Source organism: Salvelinus fontinalis, chromosome 11 (genome assembly GCF_029448725.1).
Source record: "Salvelinus fontinalis isolate EN_2023a chromosome 11, ASM2944872v1, whole genome shotgun sequence".
NCBI lineage: Eukaryota > Metazoa > Chordata > Actinopteri > Salmoniformes > Salmonidae > Salvelinus > Salvelinus fontinalis.
The window spans coordinates 54,996,665-55,017,555 of record NC_074675.1 but is presented as its reverse complement, the minus strand read 5'-3'; the positions used below and the strand labels follow the sequence as shown (position 1 = coordinate 55,017,555).

The following is a 20,891-nucleotide window of genomic DNA, read 5'->3' as shown; positions in this document are numbered from 1 at the left end:
TCATCTAGTATAGTATAGAGAGTCATTGTACCATCTACATTCATCTAGTATAGTATAGAGAGTCATTGTACCATCTACATTAATCTAGTATAGTATAGAGAGTCATTGTACCATCTACATTTCTGTGAAATATATTTTCCATAAACATAAATATTGTATTTTCAGCTGTTTTGGAAGCCGAAAAACGAAACCGAAAGTAAAAGACGCAAAAACAAAATTTAGGAACGTTAAGCATAGAAATAGATCACACGGAACAGATCTACCTTTTCTTACACTTTGAAATTACATACTGACACTTTAACTAATTTAACTAATTAGGGGGGGGGGGGGGGGGTGCAACTTAATTAGGGGGGGTGCAACTTAATTAGGGGGGGGTGCAACTTAATTATGGGGGGGGTGCAACTTAATTAGGGGGGGGGTGCAACTTAATTAGGGGGGGGTGCAACTTAATTAGGGGGGGGGTGCAACTTAATTAGGGGGGAGGTTGCAGCTTAATTAGGGGGGAGGTTGCAACTTAATTAGGGGGGAGGTTGCAACTTAATTAGGGGGGAGGTTGCAACTTAATTAGGGGGGAGGTTGCAACTTAATTAGGGGGGAGGTTGCAACTTAATTAGGGGGGAGGTTGCAACTTAATTAGGGGGGGTTGCAACTAAATTAGGAAGGTGTTCCTGATGTTTGGTTTCCTCAGTGTATATACAGTATGATATAATTAGTTAAAGAGGAATTTCAACCTGGGGGAATCTGTGCTTGTTTTCATCACGCCCGAGGCATTTCTAGGACAGGGAGGTGTGTTTCATACATCATTGCTTAGGAGAAAGGCAGGCCTGGGCTTCGCACGCTGAATGATACACCCGATGACGGCTTCCGGTGTATTGATGTGGGTTGGGTGAGACAACAAAAATAAATGTAGTCCTGCTTTTGTGGCATTTGGCGACGGCTGTATGCGGTACGGATCATACCGTATGTTTTTGTGGTTGTCCTTGTTCGATAGGAACGTCGCTGAAAGACGTCCAGCGGATTAATTTGCTAAATATACAAGCATACAAAACAGTTTCCGGTCTCTGAAAGACTACAACTTTGTGCCCCTGGTCCCCCATCCCTCCCCCAAGGGGGTGGGTTTTAAAAGGAAGTGAACATGAACAATTTAATCCTTTGGGCAAAACTGAAAGAACTGACCAGTCATGTCTTCAAGTGATTCTCTCAACAACACGAATTCGACCATGGAACATTTTGTTATGTTCGGTTAACTACATGGTGACTTTCAACCGGAATATAGCGAAGAGGATTCGAAAACAAAGAGTTTGGATTTAGCTAACGTTAAAAGCTCAGCTACAGCCGATGCCAGCCCCAAGAAGGCAGATGACAAATACGGTGCCTAGATAAGTAAGTTATTTTTCCTGCGAGCCACCTAGCTAGCTAGCTATTTTTAGTTTATCTAATGAAATCCATATTGTGTATTGTTGACTAACATGCTACTGTGTTACAGTGGGGGGAAAATGTAATTTCTGTTTCTGTTTGCTAACTTAGCTAGGTAGGTTAGCTAGCTGGCTAGGTAGCAAAGTTAGCTAAACAACTACCGGTAGCAATATCTATGACTAAAAAGAGAAAAGGTGTTACAATCAGAGCTATTTTGTATCTCGATTGTACAACCTCTTCCCTTTTTAGTCGTAGATATAGCTACAACATTACAACCAGCCAACTAAAGCGATTAATTACCAGCACATGACTGGAGTTGGGTAGCTAGTTAGCCTGTTATGCGCTAAGCCTCGCGTTTTGTAACTTGTTAGCAAATGTGTAACATCGGAAACTTACTTTTACTAGCTAGCTATGTAACATCGTCAACTTAATAATTTTATTAGCTAGCAATGTAATATAATTGTTTATGATTATGACCGGGGATGCATTTCAATCGCACAAAATGATAGGATTCAAAACAGATATAAATAACATTATTCTATTTCAAGCTAGCTAGGTAAGTTTACTAGCAAACAGTGAGGAGAAACAATAATACTATTTATTGTTGTAAATATCTTAAACTAAAGCTGGTTTTTACTACAAAAAAAAAATATTTGCCTAACTATGCTTGATAGTATCTACCTCCAGCCATGTTTACCTACCTACCTAAGTACATTTTGTATGGTCTGGTCACTACGCAAGAGATGAGAGTTATTTTTAATTAGGCTAGATATTGTAAATGTAATCTGTGTCTGTGCAAGCATGTTCACATTAGTTAACCCTAATGTTGATGTTATGCTGTCACGGTTAAAACTGTCATTCAAACAACAATAGTGTGTATATTTTTGATATATATATATATATATATATATATATATATATATATATATTTTTTTTTTTTGTCTTACAGACAATATCGTGATGACTGGGCTTCCTCCTGGAGTGGATTCTAGATACAGAAACAGAATTCCTGCGTGTCATTGTAGCAGAACTGTATTCCGTGAACTGTAAACCCTCTAGTGGGATTAGACATTATGCTGGATTTCAAGCCGATGACTCTTGACGAGCTGAACGGCAGTTTGATCTTGAACGACACTCCTCCTCACAGCTTTACAAAGTATTCCCTTGAACTTTACACCGATCAAACTGTGTTGTCTTACTGTATGTTTCTTTGGGACATTTTCCTCATGGCCACCGGTTTTCTTTTAATTACAGATTGTTACATTAGATAATGTGATTTAACCAAAGATCAGTGTAGCACAGATCATTTTTCACCGGCCTCGGTGACGCCGTCTTCGTCCTCGACTCAAGGAAACGGGGAATCTCAAGTGTCCCGTGTCCAGTTGAACGGTGATCAGTTTTTAAATTTAGAAAATGCTCCTCCATTTTATTAAAATGTTTTTTTTTTTTATGCAGCGTGAAATAATCCAACAGTGTGTGTGTGTGCGCTGTCATCTTGTCTATTTCAAGTCTTCTCTCACCGACGGAAACCTGCCTCTGGCGTCATGACATGTAGCACTTTGAAGTGGAAACCCACCCGTCTCTATCTATGGGGATATAAGACTAGACCCACCCGTCTCCATCTATGGGGATATAAGACTAGACCCACCTGAGATCTATGAGGATATAAGACTAGACCCACCCGTCTCCATCTATGGGGATATAAGACTAGACCCACCCGTCTCTATCTATGGGGATATAAGACTAGACCCACCTGAGATATAAGACTAGACCCACCTGAGATATAAGACTAGACCCACCCGTCTCCATCTATGGGGATATAAGACTAGACCCACCTGAGATATAAGACTAGACCCACCTGAGATATAAGACTAGACCCACCTGAGATATAAGACTAGACCCACCTGAGATCTATGGGGATATAAGACTAGACCCACCTCTCCATCTATGGAGATATAAGACTAGACCCACCTGAGATATAAGACTAGACCCACCCGTCTCCATCTATGGGGATATAAGACTAGACCCACCTGAGATATAAGACTAGACCCACCTGAGATATAAGACTAGACCCACCTGAGATATAAGACTAGACCCACCCGTCTCTATCTATGGGGATATAAGACTAGACCCACCTGAGATATAAGACTAGACCCACCTGAGATATAAGACTAGACCCACCTGAGATATAAGACTAGACCCACCCGTCTCCATCTATGGGGATATAAGACTAGACCCACCCGTCTCCATCTATGGGGATATAAGACTAGACCCACCTGAGATATAAGACTAGACCCACCTGAGATCTAAGACTAGACCCACCCGTCTCCATCTATGGAGATATAAGACTAGACCCACCTGAGATATAAGACTAGACCCACCTGTCTCTATCTATGGAGATATAAGACTAGACCCACCCGTCTCCATCTATGGAGATATAAGACTAGACCCACCTGAGATCTAAGACTAGACCCACCCGTCTCTATCTATGGGGATATAAGACTAGACCCACCTGAGATATAAGACTAGACCCACCTGAGATATAAGACTAGACCCACCTGAGATATAAGACTAGACCCACCCGTCTCCATCTATGGGGATATAAGACTAGACCCACCTGAGATATAAGACTAGACCCACCCGTCTCCATCTATGGGGATATAAGACTAGACCCACCTGAGATATAAGACTAGACCCACCTGAGATATAAGACTAGACCCACCCGTCTCTATCTATGGGGATATAAGACTAGACCCACCCGTCTCTATCTATGGGGATATAAGACTAGACCCACCCGTCTCTATCTATGGGGATATAAGACTAGACCCACCCGTCTCCATCTATGGGGATATAAGACTAGACCCACCTGAGATCTATGGGGATATAAGACTAGACCCACCCGTCTCCATCTATGGGGATATAAGACTAGACCCACCCGTCTCTATCTATGGGGATATAAGACTAGACCCACCTGAGATATAAGACTAGACCCACCTGAGATATAAGACTAGACCCACCCGTCTCCATCTATGGGGATATAAGACTAGACCCACCTGAGATATAAGACTAGACCCACCTGAGATATAAGAGTAGACCCACCTGAGATATAAGACTAGACCCACCTGAGATCTATGGGGATATAAGACTAGACCCACCTCTCCATCTATGGAGATATAAGACTAGACCCACCTGAGATATAAGACTAGACCCACCTGAGATATAAGACTAGACCCACCTGAGATATAAGACTAGACCCACCCGTCTCCATCTATGGGGATATAAGACTAGACCCACCCGTCTCCATCTATGGGGATATAAGACTAGACCCACCTGAGATCTAAGACTAGACCCACCTGAGATCTAAGACTAGACCCACCCGTCTCCATCTATGGAGATATAAGACTAGACCCACCTGAGATCTAAGACTAGACCCACCCGTCTCTATCTATGGGGATATAAGACTAGACCCACCTGAGATATAAGACTAGACCCACCTCAGATATAAGACTAGACCCACCTGAGATATAAGACTAGACCCACCCGTCTCCATCTATGGGGATATAAGACTAGACCCACCTGAGATATAAGACTAGACCCACCCGTCTCCATCTATGGGGATATAAGACTAGACCCACCTGAGATATAAGACTAGACCCACCTGAGATATAAGACTAGACCCACCCGTCTCCATCTATGGGGATATAAGACTAGACCCACCCGTCTCCATCTATGGGGATATAAGACTAGACCCACCTGAGATATAAGACTAGACCCACCTGAGATCTAAGACTAGACCCACCCGTCTCTATCTATGGGGATATAAGACTAGACCCACCTGAGATATAAGACTAGACCCACCTGAGATATAAGACTAGACCCACCTCAGATATAAGACTAGACCCACCTGAGATATAAGACTAGACCCACCTGAGATATAAGACTAGACCCACCCGTCTCTATCTATGGGGATATAAGACTAGACCCACCCGTCTCTATCTATGGGGATATAAGACTAGACCCACCCGTCTCTATCTATGGGGATATAAGACTAGACCCACCTGTCTCCATCTATGGGGATATAAGACTAGACCCACCTGAGATCTAAGACTAGACCCACCTGAGATATAAGACTAGACCCACCCGTCTCCATCTATGGGGATATAAGACTAGACCCACCTGAGATCTAAGACTAGACCCACCCGTCTCCATCTATGGGGATATAAGACTAGACCCACCTGAGATCTATGGGGATATAAGACTAGACCCACCTGAGATATAAGACTAGACCCACCCGTCTCTATCTATGGAGATATAAGACTTGACCCACCCGTCTCTATCTATGGGGATATAAGACTAGACCCACCCGTCTCTATCTATGGAGATATAAGACTAGACCCACCTGAGATCTATGGGGATATAAGACTAGACCCACCTGAGATATAAGACTAGACCCACCCGTCTCTATCTATGGAGATATAAGACTAGACCCACCTGAGATCTATGGGGATATAAGACTTGACCCACCTGAGATATAAGACTAGACCCACCCGTCTCTATCTATGGAGATATAAGACTAGACCCACCTGAGATATAAGACTAGACCCACCCGTCTCTATCTATGGGGATATAAGACTAGACCCACCTGAGATAAGACTAGACCCACCCGTCTCCATCTATGGGGATATAAGACTAGACCCACCCGTCTCCATCTATGGGGATATAAGACTAGACCCACCCGTCTCTATCTATGGAGATATAAGACTAGACCCACCCGTCTCTATCTATGGGGATATAAGACTAGACCCACCTGAGATATAAGACTAGACCCACCTGAGATATAAGACTAGACCCACCCCTCTCTATCTATGGGGATATAAGACTAGACCCACCCGTCTCTATTTATGGGGATATAAAACTAGACCCACCCGTCTCTATCTATGGAGATATAAGACTAGACCCACCCGTCTCTATCTATGGAGATATAAGACTAGACCCACCCGTCTCTATCTATGGGGATATAAGACTAGACCCACCTGAGATCTAAGACTAGACCCACTCGTTTCCATCTATGGAGATATAAGACTAGACCCACCCGTCTCCATCTATGGGGATATAAGACTAGACCCACCTGAGATATAAGACTAGACCCACCTGAGATATAAGACTAGACCCACCCGTCTCCATCTATGGGGATATAAGACTAGACCCACCTGAGATCTATGGGGATATAAGACTAGACCCACCTGAGATCTAAGACTCACCTGAGATCTATGGGGATATAAGACTAGACCCACCCGTCTCCATCTATGGGGATATAAGACTAGACCCACCTGAGATATAAGACTAGACCCACCTGAGATCTAAGACTCACCTGAGATCTATGGGGATATAAGACTTGACCCACCTGAGATCTAAGACTAGACCCACCCGTCTCTATCTATGGGGATATAAGACTAGACCCACCCGTCTCCATCTATGGGGATATAAGACTAGACCCACCTGAGATATAAGACTAGACCCACCTGAGATCTAAGACTAGACCCACTCGTCTCCATCTATGGGGATATAAGACTAGACCCACCCGTCTCCATCTATGGGGATATAAGACTTTAAATAAACAACATGTCTGTGGAATATCTTTGGGTAAATCACATTGCTACACCTGATAATCTGTAGTTATAGTTTTCTGCACTTGTCTCTACACCTGAGAGTCGCTCGGACACACTGAGCTGTACTACACTGGACATAAATGTTTTTTTGTTTTTACCATATAACATTCTTGTTGAATTTCCCAGTTCTCTTGAGTTAGCGTTAAATAGTGTACACCCCCACCCCTGTATTTTAGATTTGGACAAATAAACTTTTGAATATCTGAATGTCTAGCCATCTGTTTGATGCTACAGAGCCCCGTACAGTTTATATAAATATATTCTGTGAGTCCAAGCCAGACACATGGTGAAGATTGATAGAAAATATTTATTTTATGGTGGTTCTACATTGGGGCTCTCCAACCCTCTTCCCGAAGAGCTACTGTCCGGATTTCACTACAACCTTAATCTAGCACACCTGCTTCTAATACTGATCTGATTGATAAGGGGAGGCAGGTAGTCTAGTGGTTAGAGTGTCGGACTAGTAACCGAAAGGTTGCAAGATCGAATCCCTGAGCTGACAAGGTAAACATCTTTGGTTCTGCCCCTGAACAAGGCAGTTAAACCCATTGTTCCCCGGTAGGCCGTCATTGTAAATTAGAATTTGTTCTTAACTGACTTGCCGAGTTAAATAAAAAAAAAGCTGACCCGGGTAAGTTACAAGTGAGGTTGGAGCGAAAACCTAGGGGGTTTCTCTCCAAGAACAGAGCCCTAGTCTCCATGAAGAACCGGGCTGGAGAGCCCTAGTCTCCATGAAGAACCGGGTTGGAGGGCCCTAGTCTCCATGAAGAACAGGGCTGGAGAGCCCTAGTCTCCATGAAGAACAGGGTTGGAGAGCCATAGTCTCCATGAAGAACAGGGTTGGAGAGCCCTAGTCTCCATGAAGAACAGGGTTGGAGAGCCCTAGTCTCCATGAAGAACAGGGCTGGAGAGCCCTAGTCTCCATGAAGAACAGGGTTGGAGAGCCCTAGTCTCCATGAAGAACAGGGCTGGAGAGCCCTAGTCTCCATGAAGAACAGGGTTGGAGAGCCCTAGTTTCCATGAAGAACAGTACTACCCCTACACCTTACTACGGGCTGGGCGGAGGGTTTCCAGACATTTCTACGGGCTTTTACCCACCCCACTAATTGCATTGATTTCTATTAGACTGGCTAGCTAACCATACCTAACATGGACATTTTCAATATTGTCTGCTTGCTGCTAGCTAACTATATTATATAACTATAATTATATAATTATTATAACTATATTGGCAGTTAGATTGCTATCCAGCTAAAAACCAACTAACCAACCATGGACCGTTTATGCACATTCATCATTGCTAATGTTACAAACACACAGTGAGTTAGCTAGTTAGTGAGCTATATTGACAATTTTTATTTTTAGTAACGGAGTGATTACTAGCAGATTTGAGCTACGTTTATTTGCTAACATTAGCTAGTTTACTTTAGCTAGCTTACTTTTTTTACGTTAGCTGAAGTCAATCAGAGGTATAAAGAACAAATGTTTACTCTGCTAAAGTTACGAGTCCAGCAGTGACTGTCATGTGATGAAACGGGTTGATTTGACAGTGTGTATACCAAAAAGATAGCTATAGTATTCAGCTGATGGCTTTCCGATTTCAATACAGGACTCTAACATTAGCTAGCTAACTTAGGTAGTCATTGTGTTTGTCACATGCCCCGAATACAACAGGTGTAGACCTTACTGTGAAATGCTGACTTACAAACAATGCAGTTTTAAGAAAAATACCTAAAAATTAATAAAAGTAACAATTAATTAAACAGCAGCAGTAAAATAACAATAGTGACGCTATATACAGGTGGTACCGGTACAGAGTAAATGTGCGGGGGCACCGGTTAGTTGAGATAATATATACATGTGGGTAGAATTATTAAAGTGACTTTTGCATAGATAATAACAGAGTAGCAGCAGTGGAAGAGGGGAAGGGGGGGGGGGGGGGGCGCAATGCAAGTAGTCTGGTTAGCCATTTGATTGTTCAGTAGTCTTATGGCTTGCGGGTAGAAGCCTCTTGGACCTAGCCTTGGCTCTCCGGTACCGCTTACCGTGCGGTAGCAGAGAGAACGGTCTATGACTAGGGTGGCTGGAGTCTTTGAAAATTTTTAGGACCTTCCTCTGACACCGCCTTGTATAGAGGGCCTGGATGGCAGGAAGCTTGGCCCCAGTGATGTACTGGGCCGTTCGCACTACCCTCTGTAGTGCCTTGCGGTCGGAGATCGAGCAGTTGTCTTACCAGACTGTGATATAACCAGTCAGGATGCTCTTGATGGTGCAGCTGTAGAACCTTTTGAGGATCTGAGGACCCAAATCTTTTTTAGTTTCCTGAGGGGGGCTTTGTCGTGCCCTCTTCACGACTGTCTTGGCGTGCTTGGACCATGTTAGTTTGTTGGTGATGTGGACACCAGGGAAGTTAAAGCTCTCAACCTGCTGCACTACAGCCCCGTCGATGAGAATGGGGGTGTGCTCGGTCCTCCTTTTCTTGTAGTCCACAATCATCTCATTTTGTCTTGATCACGTTGAGGGAGAAGTTGTCCTTGCACCACACGACCAGGTCTCTGACCACCTCCCTATATGCTGCCTCGTCGTCGTTGGTGATCAGGCCTACCACTGTTGTCATCGGAAACTTAATGATGGTGTTGGAGTCGTGCCTGGCCGTGCAGTCATGAGTGAACAGGAGGGGACGGAGCACACACCCCTGAGGGGCACCCGTGTTGAGGATCAGTGTGTTGTTACCTACTCTTACCACCTGGGGGCGGCCTGTCATCAAGTCCAGGATCCAGTTGCAGAGGGAGGTGTTTAGTCCCAGGGTCCTTAGCTTAGTGATGAGCTTTGAGGGCACTATGGTGTTGAACGCTGAGCTGTAGTCAATGAAAAGCATTCTCACATAGGTGTTCCTTTTGTCCAGGAGGGAAAGGGCAGTGTAGAGTGCAATAGAGATTGCATCAACTGTGGATCTTTTGGGGCGGTATGCAAATTGAGTTTTGTCTGGGATAATGGTGTTGATGTGAGCCATGACCAGCCATTCAAAGCACTTCATGGCTATTTTCTACATTGTGGAATAATAGTGAAGGCATCAAAACTATGAAATTAAACATATGGAATCATGTAGTAACCAAAAAATTGTTAAACAAATTCAAGTATATTTTATATTTGAGATTCTTCAAAGTAGCCACCCTTTGCCTTGATGACAGCTTTGCACACTTGGAATTCTCTCAACCAGCATCATGAGGAATGCTTGTCGAACAGTCTTGAAGGAGTAACTTTGTCTTTTACCAAATAGTGCTATCTTCTGTATACCACCCCTACCTTCTCAGAACAAATCTGATCAGCTCAAACACATTAAAAAGGGAAAAAATACCACACATTTACTTTTAACAAGGCACACCTGTTAATTGAAATGCATTACAAGTGACAACCTCATGAAGCTGGTTGACAGGATGCCATGAGTGTGCAAAGCTATCATCAAAGCAAAGGGTGGCTACTTTAAAGAATGTAAAATATGTGCCACTCATCAGCCCAAAATCTGCCATGGCAGAACCAGGGTGAAATTCCCCTTTAACTCTCTATATATACATGAGGTTGTCACTTGGAATATATATATATATATATAGTATAATATAATTAGTTAAAGCTGCACTATAGAATTTTAATTGTATACATTTATTATGTCTCCAATAAGTCGCTAGTTGTCATCCAATGAAATGTGACTGTAACAACAGTGAGCCTGCCTGAGAACTGCTGTATTAATCTTCGGGTCGGATTATCCTGCCAGATTTTGTGGCGCGCGCACAATGAGTGACTTGTTTTCCATCATTGAGGAGGCGGTGTGCGCTAGCTAGCTGAGCCCATGGCGAAACCTGACCAATGGCTGTTGGAAATAGCTAGCTTGCAGCCGCAAAAAGCAAACGACCTCAGCAGCAACTACTCCATCTAAGCCAGACTCATTCCGCGGAGGGCTGGGGGTCTGCGGGTTTTGGGTTTTTCCCTTCCAAGCCCTAGACAACCAGGTGAGAGTGTTCCTTACTAATTACTGACCTTAATTAATCAATCAGGCACTAGGATTTTTTTTAGATTCTATTTAACCTTTTATTCAACCAGGTAGGCCAGTTGAGAACAAGTTCTCATTTACAACTGCGACCTGGCCAAGATAAAGCAAAGCAGTTCGACACATACAACAACACAGAGTTACACATGGAATAAACAAACATACAGTCAATAATACAGTAGAAAAATCTATATACAGTATGTGCAAATGAGGTAAGATAAGGTAAAGCAATAAATAGGCCATGGTGGCGAAGTAATTACAATATAGCAATTAAACACTGGAATGGTAGGGTGTGCAGAAGATGAATGTGCAAGTAGAGATACTGGGGTGCAAAGGAGCAAGATAAATACATAAATACAGTATGGGGACGAGGTAGATTGGATGGGCTATTTACAGATGAGCTATGTACAGGGGCAGTGATCTGTGAGCTTCTCTGACAGCTGGTGCTTAAAGCTAGTGAGGGAGGTAAGAGTCTCCAGCTTCAGAGATTTTTGCAGTTCGTTCCAGTCATTGGCAGCAGAGAACTGGAAGGAAAGGCGGCCAAATTTTGTGTTGGCTTTGGGGATGACCAGTGAGATATACCTGCTGGAGCGCGTGCTACGGGTGGGTGCTGCTATGGTGACCAGTGAGCTGAGATAAGGCGGGGCTTTACCTAGCAGAGACTTGTAGATGACCTGGAGCCAGTGGGTTTGGCGACGAGTATGAAGCGAGGGCCATTCAACGAGAGCATACAGGTCGCAGTGGTGGGTAGTATATGGGGCTTTGGTGACAAAACTGATGGCACTGGGATAGACTGCATCCAATTTGTTGAGTAGAGTGTTGGAGGCTATTTTGTAAATGACATCGCCGAAGTCGAGGATCAGTAGGATAGTCAGTTTTACGAGGGTATGTTTGACAGCATGAGTGAAGGAGGCTTTAGGTATTTGTAGTTGTCCACATATTCTAATTCAAAACCGTCCAGAGTAGTGATGCTGGACGGGCGGGCAGGTGTGGGCAGCGAACAGTTGAAGTGCATGCATTTAGATTTACTTGCATTTAAGAGCAGTTGGAGGCCACGGAAGGAGAGTTGTATGGCATTGAAGCTCATCTGGACGTTAGTTAACACAGTGTCCAAAGAGTGGCCAGAAGTATACAGAATGGTGTCGTCTGCGTAGAGGTGGATCAGAGAATCACCAGCAGCAAGAGCAACATCATCGACGTATACAGAGAAGAGAGTCGGCCCGAGAATTGAACCCTGTGGTACCCTCATAGAGACTGCCAGAGGTCCAGACAACAGGCCCTCCGAGGATGGATGGAAAACCCCGCTGACACTCGGCCCTCCGTGGAATGAGTTTGACGCGTGATCTAAGCCAAAGAAACGGATACATTTGGAGAGTAGACAGGCAAAAAAAAGGGAAAGCGATAGAGTGCAAGATGAGAGAACCTCGGATTTGCTTTCACACAGTGGAGAGAACTAATGCAGTTGAAGGGATTCAAAACCGACCCAGAATTTGATTATTTATTTTTTCGACTGAAAAGGTAAGACATGGTTAGCTAGATAATAAGTGAAATGTTGCTTTTTAGTTATAAATATGTATGGCAATATTTTGGATTTCTTGTTTTGAATTATTTCGAGACAGCTGTCCAATAGTTAACATTAGCTAGTAGCTTGTTAGCAGACTGCGACATCGGTTTGTTTAATTTTGGAATGTAAATTGTGGCTTCACTAGTTTAGTCGTAATTTAAGTGTATAACGTTACTTAACTTTCTTTACGTGTCTGAAACCATGCTGATATTGGTTAGCTACGCTAGCTGCTTCAGTTCACACAAGTGTACTGGCACAGAATAGCCACGAAGCTCAGAGACGTAAGACGAGACATGGCGCGACAGTTTGTTTGATCTGAACAGTCTAGTTTTATAACGCTTGTTTTTGGCAGGAGTATTACAGATTCAACATGTCAAGTCTTGTGACAAGACTGAACCATTTGTTAGCCATTCAAGAACAGTGGGCTAACATTGTCTTCAGCTAAGCAGCTAGCTATTTTGCTGTACATAGCTAGCTATTTTGCTGTACATAGCTAGCTATTTTGCTGTACATAGCTAGCTATTTTGCTGTACATAGCTAGCTATTTTGCTGTACATAGCTAGCTATTTTGCTGTACATAGCTAGCTATTTTGCTGTACATAGCTAGCTATTTTGCTGTACGTAGCTAGCTATTTTGCTGTACGTAGCTAGCTATTTTGCTGTACGTAGCTAGCTATTTTGCTGTACGTAGCTAGCCTGCCTTGCTGACATTTCTGACAAGTTAAAAACTACTCTGTTTCTGCTATTTCAAGACACACATTTTCTACAAGTGGCAACTTTTGTTTAAAATTTTCATCTCGCAATTGTAACGCGGCACTGTAGAAAACGATCTCGACTGCACATCTTGTGTCTTTGATCTGAACGCCTCATCTTCAGTCAGCTATTGAACAACACAATTCTAAAACTAGTTTAGAATTATCTCTGATCTAGCTCAGGGATGGTCAACTTGTCATCGGGGGTTTTCGTTGGTGACACTTGCCCCAGCTGTCATGACTCCAATAATTATGGTCTTATGGTTTAGAATGGAATTGGTTTAATCTGGTGTGATTTAGTTAATTCTATAGACTCACCAAATTATTGTTCTCTTTCAGCTAAAAGGAGACTCTACAATAACCAAGTCTCGAAGGTGAAGTGTCTACGCATTTGAAAACGTCAAAGGACTATCCCCAACATCCCAGAACTTCGGAGAGAAGTGTTGTGAAGACTGGGATCTCAATTGGGGGTCTGCTAAGGAGAAGGATCATGTGATCAGATCACGCTTTCCCCTGTCGTCGTCAGATTTGGTCGTTCCCAGGAAGTGTGTGAGAACCTACACAGTACTCTGAATTGTTGTTGAAAGAGATCACCAACCAGTCATATATAAGGGATGTTTGTGTGGGCAACAATAAACTTGTGTGAGAAACAATACTTGTGCATCTAGTCATCATTATTGTACATTTGAAATGGTTCTGGAATGATTTACTCGACTGGTCTCTTTTCCTGGATGTCTCTGGTCTTTACACTTCAAACGAGCAGACCTACAGGCGTGTAGTTATCCAGAGAGATGTATGGGACTACCGTGGTATAAATACAGTACAAAACAAGTCGCTCCGATTTTACACAGAGCATGTCAGAGTTTTATTAGGGAGACAAATAAGAATACAAGGTGGTCTCTGTAAACTTCCTCAAAATAAGGGAAAAGGGAAAATTCTGAAGTGATGTCACCCAGACCAAGGAAAAATGTACACACAACATTTTTTTTCAAAGATGTCACCAAATTGAGTATTTTTCCTAATTGGGATCCAAAATTAAGAATTAATATACAGTGAAGTCGTAGAAAGTGTTAGCCTTTTTATGTAAACATCCTTGGTAATAAATAAATGGAATATTCCAGTGGTGAAATGGAGAGGTTATGTTAGGTGCAGGAGTCTCCCTGCAATTCATGCAGGTGCACCAGCGAGGTGGTCCGGAGACCCTGGGAAAACCCTCTGATACTCCATGATGTCAAACATCACTCCAGATAGACAGGAAGTGGTCAGTTCCAGTATCTCTCATCTTCTCTCCCTCTCCCTCTCTCTCTCTCTCCTTCTCTCTCTCCTTCTCTCTCTCTCCTTTCTTCAAAGGACAGCACTTGCAATTTAGCCTGTAACGATGATAAGAAAAACAACATGAAATTACAGAATGCATCTAAATGTTGTGTGATGTGATTATACTGTTGCTAAATGGGTAAACAGTACCACAGGTGAAATACCTTTTTACTAACCACCTCAGCCAGCCTCTCTCCTTGCAGTCGGGCAGCCCTGTCATGTTCTAATGCTTTCTGCAGCCCTCCCCCCTTGGACGATCTGCGGCTTTTAAAAAACTGGAATCGTACAGAAAAACATGTCCACCACACTTATTAGGATTGTATTGCTCACTACATGGTCTTTCATGTAGAACCAATAAGGATTTTCATGCAGTACAGTATAACACCTCCACGATCCATACACAACATCTTCGTGGCCATAGAGGTGGTGAGTCAAGGGGCCATCCCAGTAGTGTTAGTAGCTCGCTGGTATAGAAGCCAGAGGAGGACAAAGGACTTGCCAAAGCCACGGTGATTTTCCATGAATACAGAGCTATGATAGTCAAAATGTAATTATTATTATTTATTTTTTTATGCAAGTGTGATAACTAATTTACTAAATATCGTCATATTACTATCTTGTACCGGGAAATTCACAGTAGCTACTATCATCTTTGACGTTCCTGGCGTTAGCTGCCATTCTGTCTGACAACGTGAATATTGTAACATGTACAGTTGAAGTCGGAAGTTTACATCTTAGCCAAATACATTTAATAAACTCAGTTTTTCACAATTCCTGACATTTAATCCTAGTAAAAAGTCCCTGTCTTTGGTCAGTTAGGATAACCACTTTATTTTAAGAATGTGAAATATCAGAATAATAGTAGAGAGATTGATTTATTTCAGCTTTTATCACTTTCATCACCAGCAGCATACCACTGCTGGCTTGCTTCTGAAGCTAAGCAGGGTTGGTCCTGGTCAGTCCCTGGATGGGAGACCAGATGCTGCTGGAAGTGGTGTTGGAGGGCCAGTAGGAGGCACTCTTTCCTCTGGTCTAAGAAATATCCCAATGCCCCAGGGCAGTGATTGGGGACACTGCCCTGTGTAGGGTGCCGTCTTTCGGATGGGACGTTAAACGGGTGTCCTGACTCTCTGAGGTCATTAAAGATCCCATGGCATTTATCGTAAGAGTAGGGGTGTTAACCCCGGTGTCCTGACTAAAATTCCCAATCTGGCCCTCAAACCATCATGGTCACCTAATAATCCCCAGTTTACAATTGGCTCATTCATCCCCCTCCTCTCCCCTGTAACTATTCCCCAGGTCGTTGCTGCAAATGAGAACCTGTTCTCAGTCAACTTACCTGGTAAAATAACGGTAAAATAAAAATCACATTCCCAGTGAGTCAGAAGTTTACATACAATCAATTAGTATTTGGTAGCATTGCCTTTATATTGTTTAACTTGGGTCAAACGTTTCAGGTTGCCTTCCACAAGCTTCCCACAATAAGTTGGGTGAATTTTGGCCCATTCCTCCAAACAGAGCTGGTGTAACGGAGTCAGGTTTGTAGGCCACCTTGCTTGCACACGCTTTTTCAGTTCTACCCACACATTTCCTATGGGATTGAGGTCAGGGCTTTGTGATGGCCACTCCAATACCTTAACTTTGTTGTATGCTATGGGTCATTGTCCATTTGGAAGACCCATTTGCGACCAAGCTTTAACTTCCTGACTGATGTATTGAGATGTTGCTTCAATATGTCCACATAATTTTCCTACCTCATGATGCTATCTATTCTGTGAAGTGCACCAGTCCCTCCTGCAGCAAAGAACCCCCATAATATGATGCTGCCACCCCGTGCTTCACGGTTGGGATGGTGTTCTTCGGCTTGCAAGCGTCCCCCATTTTCCTCCAAACATAACGATGGTCATTATGGCCAAACAGTTCTATTTTTGTTTCATCAGACCAGAGGACATTTCTCCAAAAAGTACGATCTTTGTCCCCATGTGCAGTTGCAAACCGTAGTATGGCTTTTTTAATGCCGGTTTTGCAGCAGTGGCTTCTTCCTTGCTGAGCGGCCTTTCAGGTTATGTCGATATAGGACTCGTTTTACTGTGGATTTAGATAATTTTTTACCTGTTTCCTTCAGCATCTTCACAAGGTCCTTTTGTTGTTGTTCTGGGATTGATTTGCACTTTTCACACTGAAGTACGTTCATCTCTAGGAGACAGAATGCATCTCCTTCCTGAGCGGTATGACGGCTGCATGGTCCCATGGTGTTTATACTTGCGTACCATTGTTTGTACAGATGAACGTGGTACCTTCAGTCGTTTGGAAATTGCTCCCAAGGGTGAACCAGACTTGTGGAGGTCTACAATTTTTTTTCTGAGGTCTTGGCTGATTTCTTTTGATTTTCCCATGATGTCAAGCAAAGAGGCACTGAGTTTGAAGGTAGGCCTTGAAATACATCCACAGGTACACCTCCAATTGTCTCAAATTATGTCAATTAGCCTATCAGAAGCTTCTAAAGCCATGACATAATTTCTGAAATTTTCCAAGCTGTTTAAAGGCAGTCAACTTAGTGTATGTAAACTTCTGACCCACTGGAATTGTGATACAGTGAATTATAAGTGAAATAATCTGTCTGTAAACAATTGTTGGAAAAATGACTTGTGTCATGCACAAAGTAGATGTCCTAACTGACTTACCAAAACTATAGTTTAAAGAGATATTTGTGGAGTTGTTGAAAAACAAGTTTTAATGACTCCAACCTAAGTGTATGTAAACTTCTGACTTCAACTGTATACGGTGGGGATTTTAGCATGTAAATCTTTATGGGGCAACAACAAAAAGTAGTGGGATCCATGCCAGCAAAGGACAACACACCACAACGCTAAACAATACATTAATTGCACTGTAAAGGTGACGAACGGTGCTCACAAACTGTTTGGGCCTACATAAAGCTGTCCCAATAGCAGAGTCCCAACATCATCGTGAAACACCTGCATTTTGGAGCTGCCTTACTCAAGAAAACAAAAAAGAGACCATGTTTGTATGTGGCTTTATTAACTCAATTATTTATATATATATATATATATTACATTGTTTGTAAACTAATATGTGACACATATTAATGCCAAAATAGCATTCAAAACAGGCAAGCCCCCCCCCCCCCCCCCAACAAATAAATAAAATTACGGTCTCCACTCCAATGCATAACATTTTTTAGTAATGATATCGAACCACCGTGCAATCATGACGCAATATGCACCTGCACTTGCAGACCGTACTTGCTACAAAGTCACAGGAAGATAAACCAACAACCAGACAAACTGAAGTAGGAAACATTGTAAACGCAGGTCCAGCCAGGAACAAAATGTAGCCTAGCTAGCTAGCGTTTCATTATTCTGGATCCTCTGATGATATCGTGGTGATGAACAGGAAATCCTGAAGGCCCCTCTGGTGCTATGCTGTCATATCCTCCCTCATGTTTCTAGTTTAGTGTTGCTATGATGTCATATCCTCCCTCATGTTTCTAGTTTAGTGTTGCTATGATGTCATATCCTCCCTCATGTTTCTAGTTTAGTGTTGCTATGATGTCATATCCTCCCTCATGTTTCTAGTTTAGTGTTGCTATGATGTCATATCCTTCCTCATGTTTCTAGTTTAGTGTTGCTATGATGTCATATCCTCCCTCATGTTTCTAGTTTAGTGTTGCTATGATGTCATATCCTCCCTCATGTTTCTAGTTTAGTGTTGCTATGATGTCATATCCTCCCTCATGTTTCTAGTTTAGTGTTGCTATGATGTCATATCCTCCCTCATGTTTCTAGTTTAGTGTTGCTATGATGTCATATCCTCCCTCATGTTTCTAGTTTAGTGTTGCTATGATGTCATATCCTCCCTCATGTTTCTAGTTTAGTGTTGCTATGATGTCATATCCTCCCTCATGTTGCTAGTTTAGTGTTGCTATGATGTCATATCCTCCCTCATGTTTCTAGTTTAGTGTTGCTATGATGTCACATCCTCCCTCATGTTTCTAGTTTATTGTTGCTATGATGTCATATCCTCCCTCATGTTTCTAGTTTAGTGTTGCTATGCTGTCAAATCTTCCCTCATGTTTCTAGTTTAGTGTTGCTATGATGTCATATCCTCCCTCATGTTTCTAGTTTAGTGTTGCTATGATGTCATATCCTCCCTCATGTTTCTAGTTTAGTGTTGCTATGATGTCATATCCTCCCTCATGTTTCTAGTTTAGTGTTGCTATGATGTCATATCCTCCCTCATGTTTCTAGTTTAGTGTTGCTATGATGTCATATCCTCCCTCATGTTTCTAGTTTAGTGTTGCTATGATGTCATATCCTCCCTCATGTTTCTAGTTTAGTGTTGCTATGATGTCACATCCTCCCTCATGTTTCTAGTTTAGTGGTGCTATGCTGTCAAATCCTCCCTCGTGTTTCTAGTTTCACCAGCTGTTTGCAGTAACTGATATGTTAATTAAGTTGTCATATTTGGGCTCCCGAGTGGCGCTGCGGTCTATGGCATTGCATCTCAGTGCTAGAGGCGTCATCACAGACCCTGGTTCGATTCCAAGCTGTATCACAACCGGCCGTGATTGGGAGTCCCATAGGGCGGCGCACCATTGGCCCAGCGTCGCTAGGGTTTGGCCGGGGTAGGCCGTCATTGTAAATAAGAATTTGCTCTTAACTGGCTTGCCTAGTTAAGTAAAGGTTAAATAAAAATCTATATAAAATATTGTCAGGTTTGCTAACAACAAACTATTTAGCTAGCTTCTAGCCTGGTTTCTGATGTGTAATGTGATCTCTTTGAAGTGTTGTGTGTCCTGACGAGAAGACAAACATTCCTAGCTGTGCCAGCCAGGCAAAATCAAGCATCAGCTAATTGTTATGGATGTATCCAAATTAATGCCAGGAGAAAACAACTACATAAGCCACTGCAAATACAGCTACTTTGCTGTTATTCTGGGCCTCGCTGCAGAGGGTCGTAGCTGTGTGTTAGCCGTAGCTAGTTAGCTAGCAAGGGATAAAAACGTTGTCAGTCGAGCATTACAACGAACGACTGTTGCGTCCTTAAATATTGAACTAATCTAACGACTGGGTATGATTTATAATTAGTTAACTAATACATATCCTACTGTATATACTAGACTTAACTCTATATACAGTATTATCTAATTAATTAGCGGCCCAAATTGATTATCCCTTTTATACCATGGGTATAATTGAACACATTTGCTGGTAGAAATGTTTTCAATGTCCACTGAAGTAGCTAGCAAGTTTACTAGATAGCCGTTGCCTTGGTAACCGAACAGACTTGCTAGTTTAGCTAACCAAACCATTAGTCTTCGCTTGCTATTATGAAAATCAAATTCAACAGTGCAATAAAGGTTCATGTTTTCAATTCTGCTTTTGCTTTCAAAAGCAGCTCAAACATAGAGCATGTTATAATTTATTAGCCGTTGAACTCTACCGTGCTGATATACCGTGTGTTACAGGGAAATAATTCCCTTCAAGACAATCAGAAACGAGTATTTATTAAATAATGCCATGCTATAAGACACTACCAATTTTCTTCTAAAGGGTTTACAATTACGTTAGTTACTGTAAGATTTTGGGTGTTCATCAACGCATGCTTTTTTTAACGTTTAGTTACCATTTATCAAGGTACAAAATGCCTCTCTCTCTCTACTCCTCATCTTCCTCTCTCTCGCTCTCTGCTCCTCATCTTCCTCCCTCTCTCTCCCCCTCAATCAGAAAAGCTTCAGCAGCCAAGTCCCACACCAGCACCACCAAGTCAACCGCAACCAAAATGTCTTCTACAGCCGCAACTAAACCGCAAACTGACGGTCCCAAGACCACACCCAGAGGGACGGGGGCTAATACCAAGGCTCAGCCAACCACGGCTAAGGGGGCTGCCCCCCTCCTTCCACTGAAAAGTACCCTCATTCCTAAACGGGTACGTTTTTGACTTTTTACGCGAAGGCACTAGTCACGCCAGTGGTTGTTAACGTCAGCTCTAGTGTTATTTTGGGGGAATTGTGTTTTTATCACCCATGGTGACGCTAAGGACGTGGAGCGTGCAGGTCAGAGTAAACTATGAAAAGTCCCAGCCACCTCGTCAAAGCATGTCCACCT

The 20,891-nt window shown here is 42.7% G+C and overlaps 1 protein-coding gene and 2 long non-coding RNA genes across 6 annotated transcripts in view; 2 read left to right on the top strand and 1 right to left on the bottom strand.

Annotated features, from left to right (window-relative positions):
* LOC129865960 (zinc finger protein 638-like) overlaps nt 1–20,891 on the top strand; it is a 78,537-nt gene that overhangs the window by 25,806 nt on the left and 31,840 nt on the right. For all 4 annotated transcript variants that reach the window (XM_055939066.1, XM_055939063.1, XM_055939064.1 and 1 more), the window contains one exon: nt 20,511–20,712. In XM_055939066.1, coding sequence (XP_055795041.1) covers nt 20,511–20,712 — 202 coding nt within the window. The remainder of the gene's footprint in view (nt 1–20,510; nt 20,713–20,891) is intronic.
* LOC129865963 (uncharacterized) lies at nt 649–2,866 on the top strand. Its single transcript, XR_008761442.1, has 2 exons — nt 649–1,383; nt 2,366–2,866. It is a non-coding gene; the product is annotated as an uncharacterized LOC129865963 (long non-coding RNA).
* Nucleotides 14,288–20,514, bottom strand: LOC129865962 (uncharacterized). The gene is made up of 3 exons (XR_008761441.1): nt 20,410–20,514; nt 14,925–15,035; nt 14,288–14,816 (listed from the first exon to the last, which is right to left on the bottom strand). It is a non-coding gene; the product is annotated as an uncharacterized LOC129865962 (long non-coding RNA).